This window comes from Buceros rhinoceros, unplaced genomic scaffold (assembly GCF_000710305.1).
Source record: "Buceros rhinoceros silvestris isolate BGI_N320 unplaced genomic scaffold, ASM71030v1 scaffold13650, whole genome shotgun sequence".
NCBI classification, from domain to species: Eukaryota; Metazoa; Chordata; class Aves; order Bucerotiformes; family Bucerotidae; genus Buceros; species Buceros rhinoceros.
In genome coordinates this window covers 4554-15719 of record NW_010389117.1, presented here as the reverse complement: position 1 = coordinate 15719, position 11166 = coordinate 4554, and the positions used below count along the sequence as shown (strand labels likewise).

At 52.4% G+C, this 11166-nt stretch overlaps 1 protein-coding gene across 1 annotated transcript in view; it reads right to left on the bottom strand.

The window, feature by feature from the left end:
- The window catches only part of PPM1G (protein phosphatase, Mg2+/Mn2+ dependent, 1G), a gene marked incomplete at its 5' end in the record, with an annotated part of 16027 nt that extends 5252 nt beyond the window's left edge, over positions 1-10775 (bottom strand). The window contains 3 exons of the mRNA XM_010133045.1: positions 1374-1506; positions 2498-2583; positions 10659-10775. Coding sequence (XP_010131347.1) covers positions 1374-1506; positions 2498-2583; positions 10659-10775 — 336 coding nt within the window. The remainder of the gene's footprint in view (positions 1-1373; positions 1507-2497; positions 2584-10658) is intronic.
- Between the last annotated feature and the right edge of the window lie 391 nt (positions 10776-11166).

Sequence of the window (11166 nt, the reverse complement as noted above, 5' to 3'; positions counted from 1 at the left end):
AAGGACATTGAGTGGCTGGAGCGTGTCCAGAGAAGGGCAATGAAGCTGCTGCAGGGTCTGGAGCACAATGCGCTGAGGAGCAGCTGAGGGACCTGCGTGGGGTTCAGCCTGGAGAAAAGGAGGCTCAGGGGAGACCTTCTGGCTCTGCACAACTCCCTGACAGGAGGTTGGACTGAGGTGGGGGTTGGTCTCTCCTCTCCAAGAACAAGTGACAGGATGAGAGGAACCGGTCTCCAGTTGTTCCAGGAGAGGTTGAGGCTGTCCCTGAGAAATAATTTCTTCCTCGTTGGGGTTGTGCAGGACTGTCGCAGGCTGCCCAGGGCAGTGGTGGAGTCCCCATCCCTGGAGGGGTTTTCCCAGACGCGTGGAGGTGGTGCTGAGGGGCAGGGGTCAGTGGGGACCTGGCAGTGCTGGGGGAGCAGGTGGACTCAAGATGCTCTAAGGTCTCTTCCAACCAAAACAGTTTTGTTGTTAATACTGTGACCGGGAACGAGCAGGTTTTGTTACAGCTGTAAGCACCCTGGGGATTGCAGCCCACTGTACTCCAGACACTCATGGACAGACAGCCAGACCGCTTCGGGCAGAGTCTCCCCAGACAAGGCAGAAAATAGCATGACTTTCCTTGAACTATAAGCCACTGCCCACTGCTTCCCTGCTGACAATCCCTGCTTCCCTACTGACCTCCCCTGGGTTATACTTCTGAAAATACAGGACACACAGAGAAAAAACCCAACCAACCAAAAATCTCACTTGGTCCCTGTCAGCTGGAGGATGAGGGCAAACAAATCCAGCATTTTCAGCTCAATGCACAGCGTCCAGGGTTACAGTATCACTTTACATCTGCCTCAAGGGCAATCAGGAGGAACCCAGCTGAGAGCAGCCCAGGGCCCTGCCCTGGCATTCACCCTCCAGTTGGCTTCGTGCTCTGGCACCTCCTCACTGGTGGAAAAGCACATTTGCTGCTCTTGAGAAAAAGAATTGCTGTAGAACCCAGAATCACCGTCAGCGCTGCCTGCAGCTGGGCTTGGTGCCAGCCCAGGGAGCCCCAGCCATTACACCGCTCCACAGCTCAGCCAGCTCCCCGGCTCGGGGGTTCCTGACCCCCCCAGAACGCTGCAGCCCATGGAAGGGTCCTGTGGAGCCCTGTGACAGGCTGGACTGTTATCTGTCAGATGAAGGTGCTGTATGGACTGGAACTCGCCCAGCACCAGCCCAAAGCAATGACCAGTGCAGAGGGGTGGCAGCTCAACTCTAGCTGAACCTCCACTGAGAAATCTGGACACAAACCCCCCTGCTAAAGAAGACCTAGCCCAGATGCTCTCTATCCCTCTCCTGGAGCTGCAGTCTTGTCTGTTCAGTGGCTCCTGACTTACCATCATCTTCATCAGCAACCTTATCCTTCTCATCTTCATCATCCTGGGGCCGCCCAGCCATCTGAGAGAGCTCCTTAATCACCTCCTCAGTGGTGAGCTTGGCATCGATGGCTAAGAAGGCATCTTCCAGGGCCTGTGGACGGACACAGACATGAGTGTGCACCGTTTCACCTTCCTCACAGGATACCCACATGTTGTGCTGGGCAATGGAGTCTCTTCAGAACACACCATCCAGTCACAGAACATCCAAGGCTGGCCAGGGACCTCTGGGGTCCACTTCATCCTGATCAACGAAGATGTTAAATGGAACTGGACTCCGTATTGACCCCTGGGGTACACTGGTCATTACTGGCCTCCAACGAGACTTTGTGCTGCTGACCAGCACCTCTGGGCCGGCTATGCCGGCAGTGTTCAGGGCACCTTGCAGTCTTCTCACCCAGCCAGGCTTCCACAGCTGCTCGAGGAGGACCTCAGGGGACACGGAGCCCTTGCTGGAGCGTGCAGGGCCTGGGGACAGGACAGCACCCAGAACCACTGAGTGGATTGGCCCAGTATGCACATCCTCTGCTTGGCAGACAGGCTCACTGCCATCAGCAAAGCACAACCTTTGGTGTTTCAGGCTACAGCAAGAGCCACAGACTGATCCGAGTTTGCTTTGCAGGCTGTCCCTGATCTAGAGGTAACTGGGAGCTCTGGAGGACCCACCTTCCCCTCACCCATACTGCTACGGATCCCAGCAAAAAAGCACGGGGCACAACATCAGGTCAGGCATCAGCGCCGAGACAGAGGGTTACACAGAGGGGTCGCTTGGTGAAAGTGAGGCATGAACTAACCCTACACTTCTAAGAAATCCACCCCCGCCCCCTAAAACCAATGAACCAGCCCACGCTTTCGACTGGAGCCAGCCTAAGCATTAAAAAGGCAAACCAGGAAAGCTAGAAAACAGAAGGAGGTTTATCTCTGAAAATGCGATCAGCAGCTAGTGCAGACCTCTAGAATCAAGGGAGGAAAATGCAGGTGGAGGACAGGGCAGACTGAGCCTGGAGAGCCAGGTTCAGGTACCTCAACAGGGGCTCTCCTTCGTACGGGTGCTCACATGTCTCAGGGCAGGGCCAGACTCTCACCTTTTGCAGCTTCCCTTCTTTATACGCCTTCTGGTCTTTGATTATCTCAGGAAGATACTTGGCACAGTACAGGGCAACTTCTTCTCCTGAAAGACAGCAGAAGTCATTTACAGAGGCTGGTCCTCCCAGAAGCAAACCCCACTCCTAGGCAACTGAATTCCCGGGGCAAACCTTGGGACACAAGCCAGGACTAAGCCTGACATGGAGCAGCCACAGCAGGAACTGCCTGGGCCCTGGCTCACACTCCCGCAGGCTGCGGCTCCAGGGCAGCAGAATTTGTTAAGGACCCTGGGCAAACCTCAGTGAGCTCCTACCTATTGGGCCTGGCCAACACTACGAGCCGGAAAGGGAGCTCAGGCCTGTTCTGGCCCTTAGGCCCACCCTAAAGCTCTGCTTTCACTTGTAAGCACAGGGATAAACAACAAGTGGAGGAAAAGTGAGGCTTTTGGTACATGTAAGTGCTCACGGAGCATCACCAACACATGACGAGCAGCACAAAGCACGGTGTGCTCTAAACCGATGATGGCACGATTCTGCAGCCTTGAGATGAGCCTTCCAGGAAGATGGGGGTCCCAATGGGCAGAGAGGCAATCTCAGGACTGGCAGGGGTGTGCGTGCAGGGTAGGAGCGCATGATGGCCAGAACCAGGCTGCCGAGAGCACGGAGGGTACCTGGGCTTGGCAGTCAACAGCTCAAACCAAGCACTGCTCCTGCAGCAGCTGGGAGGCTTCTGAACAGCCCAGCAGCTCAGCCATGAACAGAGTCAAGTACACAGCAGAGAGCAGGAGCTCTTCTTGTGGTCAGGAAGGTGCTTCAAGAGGGAAGAAGATTAAAGAGTGAGGGATCATGAACTCCAGTGGCTCAGCTCAGCGAGGGGGGCCAAAGAGAACAGGGCAACTGAGAGGTCAGTCTAGGGATTTAGGTTCCTATGTGAGAGGCAAAGAATGATGCGGACACAGGAACCTGCGAGAGGCAGAGGGGACACAGAGAGAAGCAAAGAGGCGGTGAGATGTGAGAAACAGCCAACAAGGGCCTTTTCAAATGGGCCTGCAGAGAAAGGATCAAGTGGCCAATGACAAAGAACAGAAACCTTGTGAAACAGCTGCTGTTAAAACACGCTGTGAAACATTCAACGCTACGGACCCAGATGACAGAGAGCCCAGGCTCTGCCCCCGACTCTGGCTGTCAGAAACACAGAGAAGGAAGGTCACAGAGCAGTAAGTGATCTAAGAGAGAAACAGCAGAGACCCAAGCAGTTCAATGAGGACTCAAAAGGAAATAAACAAACAAGGTGACCTGGCGACCACAGACCCGACAGAGGAGGAACACACCTTGGGTGGAAGGGACAGACAACTCACATCCATTGGCGTGGGGGTATGGAAGGAGGTCTTGCCAGTCCAACTCAACACCTGCTCGAGGACACTGGGATTTTGGCTGACAAAAGGAACCATGCTGATGTACCAGGCTTGGCTAGGGTACAGATGTGTACGTGCCAGCTATAACTTACACACATGTATATGTATGTAAGGCAGTGCTTTGCTGAAGAAGTTAAACTTTCTTTGATGCAACTCCCGGTCATCATGGCAGGCAGCTGCACCTCCACCAATCCCTCTCCCTACCTGCCACGCTCCGCTCGCCCCAATGGCCTAGAAGTTAAACTTTCTTTGATGCAACTCCCGGTCATCATGGCAGGCAGCTGCACCTCCACCAATCCCTCTCCCTACCTGCCCAGTCTCGACTAGCACGATGGCCCTGATACTCTCTGGGACATGGAACCACATCCTCCAGTGCTTGCAGAGACACGGGCAGATGATCCGCATACCAGCCGTGCTGAGGCTTCCCCAACCATGCAGGAATGGGGCAGGCAGAACCCACGTCACTTCTTCCAGGTAACTGCTCTGCAAGGGGAAACTGGCCACAGACACCCCGAGACCAGAGAGGGAGAAGAGACTGACCAAAGGACACCCTGTCCCTGGCCTTACCCTGTGGAGTCTGTGGATGGGACAGCAGCTCCGTGCAGTCTGGGCTGCTGGAAGCCACTGATGGGTCTAATAATATCAGCGCGGACACCTGATCGCCCACCAGATGGGAAGGATGACCCAGCAGTGCAACCTTTGTGCCCCAACTAGGGACAAGGGATTTTCTTCACAACACAAGTGCCACCGAAGCTTTGCAGTCTTGACTCCAAAGTCAAGAGCTGTGAGCTGGCAGGGCACAGGCTGGAGCATAGCCGGCCACCAGCCAGGCAGAGCCAGGCAGCAGAGAGAGACCTTGCTGTCACCACGGCAGCAGGGAGCCAGCCCCCACGTGAAATCTTTGGCAGCTAAACAGGTTGTTTCTGTAAGGGAATTTGCAGGTGCCACTGAAGACAAGAAACTTTCGCAGCTTCCTGCACAGCGCCAGCACGGATGTCACAACAGACACGGCTGCTGCAGGGTGAAGAGGCTTCACACAGGATCCTCTTGCCAGTCTCCTGGACATCTCTCCATTGGCTGCAGCTCACCTTCAGACCAGGCCACCTCTGAGAGCAGAGCTGGCCGTGGCAGTGCCCCGACTCCCCTGCTCAGAGGGTACAAAGAGCTCACTCACAGCATTTTAACCAAGACATCTAGAAAAACAAGACTCTCCTCTGCAGTCCTGTGGCTGCAGAAGATGATCCATCAGCACAAGTCTTGAAATCCAAAAGGTGTATATCCTGTTGCGGGCAGGAGGAGCAATCAGCCCAGCACGCAGCCCCTGGATGCCGCTGCTTGGCAGCGGCCGCAGTGAGATCTAAGGGGTTTCATCAGCCGAGTCAGGAGCTCAGAGCAAGTTCCTTGGCCACGGTGGCCAGAGAAACTGACCTGGCTCAGGGAATCCAGCTACATGCAGACAGACAGACTAAAATATTCTGTCTCAGCACTTCTAGACCTGTTGCAGCAAGAAACCCACCAGGTTCTTCTCACTGATGAAGCCTTTGGGACAGCACGATAGAGAAGCTTGACTTCCCTCCAGTCCTGATGTGCACCAGGTGGCCTCTGCGTAGAAGCCTTCCTGCAGCTTAGCCTGGGTGCCACCAGTGTGATTAACCCCTGGATGCTAATGGCTCCTTTAAGCTCATTATTTAACTTACTCCTGGGTTTGGCCACACTTCTGATGACATCAGCCCACCCTCTACATTTCACCAAGGCCTTGTCTTCAGGCAATACCAAGCACCCTCCCTCCGAGGGCGGGGATGACAGCGGCAGCAGCAGCAGGGCTGGAGAGCCATCCCCACTTGGTGCACTTCATCGGGGTCCTTCCCTGCTCATTCCACCAGGGATCAAAGGTTCCAGCCTGTGGTACTCCCAGCCTGTGGTGTGGAATGAGGGAGGAGAACAACTATCAGAGAGACACAACCGTGTAACAGTGACAACAGACAAAATACTCCCAAACCACTAAGGTTCCTGGGCACCAGGAGTGACTGAACGCCTCAAAGTCATCTGTCAGCAACAGGTCATCTGTCAGGGCTGCGTGGGCGACCTGAGCCAACCTACGGCAAAGGGTCCTGGCTGCCCTTACCAGTAACAAGTGTTTGAGATCTCTCAAGAAAAGAAAACCTCACCAAAAGCAATTTCCACTTCTTCACACTGCCTAAGAGGTGGGACAGAGGAGAAGGAGAGGAACTACGCAGGCCCTGACACCCTTGAGTATGGGGACCTTCAGCTGGGGACTTCAAAAGCCTTCAGGGGCTGAACACAAAGACAGTTACTCAGCTATAACCATAACACATAACCAAGATTGAATCCAGGATCCCATCTTCCACGTCTCCAGTGTGAACCCCCTGCCACACTCTCCCAGCCTCCGCGAATGACTTCATTGGTGTTTTCCAGAGCAGCAGCACCCAGCTAAGTCAGGCCAAAGCCTCCACTGCAATTCCACCTTAACGGCACACAGGAGCAGCAGGAGGAAGGTCTTCAGGAGGCTGAAGAAAAACACTCAGCACGTAGCACTGAATTTGCTGAGAAAGGAAATACCTGGAGTTCTCTCCAGAGTATGTACTTTCCTGTTCCTACAAGATTATAACAAGAGACTGCTCTTGTCTGTGGAGTAGCCCCTGGAGTTTTCGGGATGTCCAAATGGCGAGAGCAGATCTAGGAGAGTTCGGGTCTCAGGGTGTCTGTCTTCTCGGCTGGAAACAGCATCAATTTGGTCCTAAAAACAGGAGTCACACTCAGGTGAAGTACAGATCTATTGATCTCGGCATTGCAGGCAAGGCTGGCTCCAGAGCACCCAAGACCCAGCCAGAATCTCCCTGCAGCAGGACTTCTCCACCTCCAGCCCGAGATGGAATGTAGCAGGTGAGAACAGGAATGGGGAGCAGCCTCGGGGCAGAAGCCCAGGCAGAAGAGAGGCCTCCAGAGATACAGGTTCCCGGATCAAACCTTTTACAGGGCATATTTATGCACAAACTCATCCTATCTCACCTCCACAAGGCTGGAAGTAGATCCCACTCTGAGATGTGGTCTGTATTTAGAGACACACACCCCACTTGAACATGAGATAAAGCAAGCTTAGCGTCAAACAACAACTAAGCCAGCTAACAACAACTAAACCAGCTAACAAAAAATACCGCAGAACCCCTGGGGATTGGAACACCACCCCAAAGCAGGACCAGAAGTTTTAAAACCAGGGTAGTAGCCCCCACCCTGAGACAATGACGGAGAGGCAGGACACTAAGGCAGGGGGAGGAAGGCAAGAGGACCAAGAAAGGGGCAAGAGAGATGCACTGCTCTGCACATACCCTGGAAAGAAACGACTCGGGTCTTATTCAGGTGAAAGTCAGAGTAAACACCCTGGCAGGAGCAGGAAGAAAACCTCCAAAAAGGGAGAGCCACATCTCAGTGAAGACATTTATTAATGGGAATGAAAAGAAACAGCTGAAAAGATAAAGCACATGTAGACAGTGGTAGAGATCGGTCAGAAACACTGCACGGGAGGTGCAGAGCACCTGTGTGTCATCCAGCAAGATCTGGGGGCAGGGAGGCTGGGGCAAGTGAAAAGGGAACTGGGGAAGGCAAAAAGCCAGCAGCTTTTTCAAAACCTGGAAGTCTTGTCCACAGGGGAAAACATAAGAGAAAAACCGGTGAGTGAAATGGAAAGCTAAATAGGAACAAAAATCCCCCAACCCGCCCTTTTTCGAGTAACACACTAACACAAGATTTCCCCGACCCGTCAGGGGTGGGAAGCTGGCTGGAGGGTTTAGAGGTTCCTGGATGAGCAAGGTATAAATGAAAAGCTAAACTGCTTTCTTGCTCTGGCAGCTAATAAAGCTCAGAGAGGTTTCCACCTTAAACCTCTCTTTTACATGGGACGGACCTGAGAAATTGTTTCCAACCAAAGAACTGATGCGTCAATAAAACCATAGAAAAGCAGGGGTGGGCAAAAGCTGTACTTCAGCACCAGGTGCAGCTGCATCAGTCTCCTTCCTGGTGAGGTTTGTCTAGGAAAAACTGCAGAGATCCAGTCACTGGGAACCTTAGGTACCAGTTAGAAACCCACGCTGGCACTTTGCTGCTCTGACTGCTGCCCTTCCCTCACGTCCATCTAGAACCTGTTCTAGTGTATGAAAAAAAAAGATCCCAGCAGATGGAGCAGATGTTAGCTGAAATGAACACGCTGATCTTAGAGCATGGGTTGGTTTGGTGTTGTTTGTTCCTGACCAGTTTTTTTACTCGGTGCTACTTATCCTCATACCTGCTCAATGCTCACAAATGGTTTCTGAGCTTCTGCAAGACACAACATGACAGTGAACAGCTGCTAAACCCTCTGTCCTTTTCCCTTTGTCCTTCTCTGCCTTTCAGAACAAACCCATGTCTCAGTGGTCTCACAGATAATTTTCAGGATATCAGCAGTTGCTCCATCCGGATCTCTGTACACTCCAAGATGAAGTTCAGGAGGAAAACAATTTCAAAGCAGTAAATGTAAATGCTTCAGAGTAAGTCCACACCTTCTGAGGAGCTGCTGATCAGCTGCCTACAGATACTGACCTTTTTAGTAAGAACTACTGCAAAAAAGGGTCTTAAGCACTTACAGATTGGCAGAATTAGATAACTCCGGTCTAAAGAAAAGTGGTAACTTCTGACCCGCCACAGGTAACCTTCCACTTGAATCCACTCCACTATCAGTGAATCGAAAGGGACATACACCATACCAAAAATGCATTGGAAAGCCTCAGAGTGGTGGAACCAAGGTGTCTGGTACATCAAGACAGCAAACAGCGGAACTCGTCTTGAACACAATTAGCAAATATGCAGATACCCCTGGTAGGGAGGGCAGGGGTTAAACACACAGCAGAGAACATCCATGCTGGTCAGTGTTTTCCCATCATCAGAAGGGAAGAGGCAGATTAGCTGATCTACTCCCTACAGCTTTCAAAAAGCTTTCCAATAAATCACCCGATGTTCTCCACCCTGAGCTGCCACGGAAAAGCAGTACGCTGGGGTAGAAGCAGAGTTTCCAAACTGGAGAGTGGCCACTGGGAGAGCTCCCCAAAGGCTTATGGTGTCCAACATCTATAGAAATAATCCAGGAAAGAGGTCAGTGACAGTGACGGGTCACGCAGGATGATCACAACTAAAATGATTTGCAAAGTTTAACAGCAGGATCCTGTGCTTTTAAGTGATACTGGCAGGTGAAATTTCTCACTGACAAGGACCAGACAACCAACGTCCCCTGGGTGGGCTCCAAGCCATCTACCACCACTACGGGAAGATGTGGAAGAGATGTCATCTCACCACTGTTTTCTATCAGAGCAGCAAACATGCTGCTGGGCAATGTTAGGAAAGGAACTGGTCATTAGGCCGGGAATGCTGACATCACCATGACCTTCTGGTGTCTCTGCACCTGGGGAGGTGCAGGCAGCTCCAGTCAGCCTCACTGAGAGCACGTTGCAGAGCAGACCATGCCCAAAACAATGGACAAATGCAGTCACAGCCATGGAACAACACGATGATTGAAACTCATGGCTACGTCCAACACCACTGGCAGCCTGATGAGCTCCACGGGCCGGGAATTTCATCACCTATGCTAGAAATAACCACAGTGCAATTCTGGCCTAAGCTGGCCAGTGCTCTCCTGACTTCTGGACACAGGATCCAGCTGGAACCAGGGACCAACGGCCAGTCTGGGCTCAGCAGCACTGTGCTAAACGCCAAGACAGTTTCACAGCATCGGTGTGCCCAGACGGTGCTGAGCAGCCCCAGGGCTGGGAAATGGACACTGCTGTTACTTAACAGCACAGGTTCAGCCGCACGGCCTGGGTCGAGCCTGGGACCCTTCTGGCTGGAGGAAATGAGGTGCAGCCCAAAACACTGCAGCGAACAGTACTAACGGAGTGATTATTCAGGGATTTCTCCTAAGTGTGGGGATATCGCAGTGAAATTGTCAGGCAGCAGATTCAGATCAAAGCCTTTTCTCAAATAAAGTTCTGTAGAAAACGTCCTATGAAATAATGACCAAATGCATAAACCTGGTGTAAAAAGCAGTTAGACAAATTGAGGAAGAGTTAGTCCATGAAGACTTGGGGGTGTCTGGAAGATCGAACAGCTGCAACCCCCGGCTCGGGGAGCCCTACATGGGAATGAAAGCTGGGGAGGGATGGCAGGGAATGGATCTGCCTCTCCTGTTTTTTCACTCTTTCCTTGGGCTCTGGCAACCACCAGATCACCCTAACCATTGGTCCAACCTCACATAGCTCTTCTCACCGCTGCTGTTCCGCGACCGCCCTGTCCAGCTTATCCACCAAGAACATTGCCACTCTTATTTTCAGAAGATGGAATGTAAATCTCACTTTGATTTCATATCAACCCATGATCTTCCTTCTAGAAACCCCAAGAAACTTTCAGAACCACAGTGGACAATATCTACCAAAGAAAATGTTTCCCAGGAAAGAATGTCATTGTGCCACTCTTATTTTCAGAAGATGGAATGTAAATCTCACTTTGATTTCATATCAACCCATGATCTTCCTTCTAGAAACCCCAAGAAACTTTCAGAACCACAGTGGACAATATCTACCAAAGAAAATGTTTCCCAGGAAAGAATGTCATTGACAGACAGAGAGACGCTTCCCCAGCAGCCACCACGCAGCTCAGCAGAGCCACGCTGAAGGCTCCAGGGAGAAGACAGTGGACGCCATTACCTCCATGTCCATCGTAGACCGAGAACATGGCTGTCTCGCTGTCCAGCTCGGGTATGCAGTTGTGCGCGTCCTGAAAGAGAGAGCAGAAGTTCAAGATGACATGGGTTGCACCAGACACTGCAGAGCAGTGGGAGATCGGAGCAGGGCAGCTGTGAGCACTGACACAGGGATGTTTAAATCTGGAGGGGGAGTTGCACAATACAAAAGGCCCTTCTCATGTCCTCCAGAGCTTACCTGGAGAATGCTCAGATCTTTAGTGGCACAGAACGACAGAACCATTTGCTTGGAATAGATCTTTAAGCCCCTCAAGTCCACCTGCTCCCCCAGCACTGCCAGGTCCCCACTAACCCCTGTCCCTCAGCACCACCTCCGCACGGCTGGGAAACCCCTCCAGGGATGGGGACTCCACCACTGCCCTGGGCAGCCTGCGACAGGCCTGCAAAACCCCAAGGGGCAAGAAATGGTTCCTCAGGGACAACCTCAACCTCCCCTGGAACAACTGGAGACC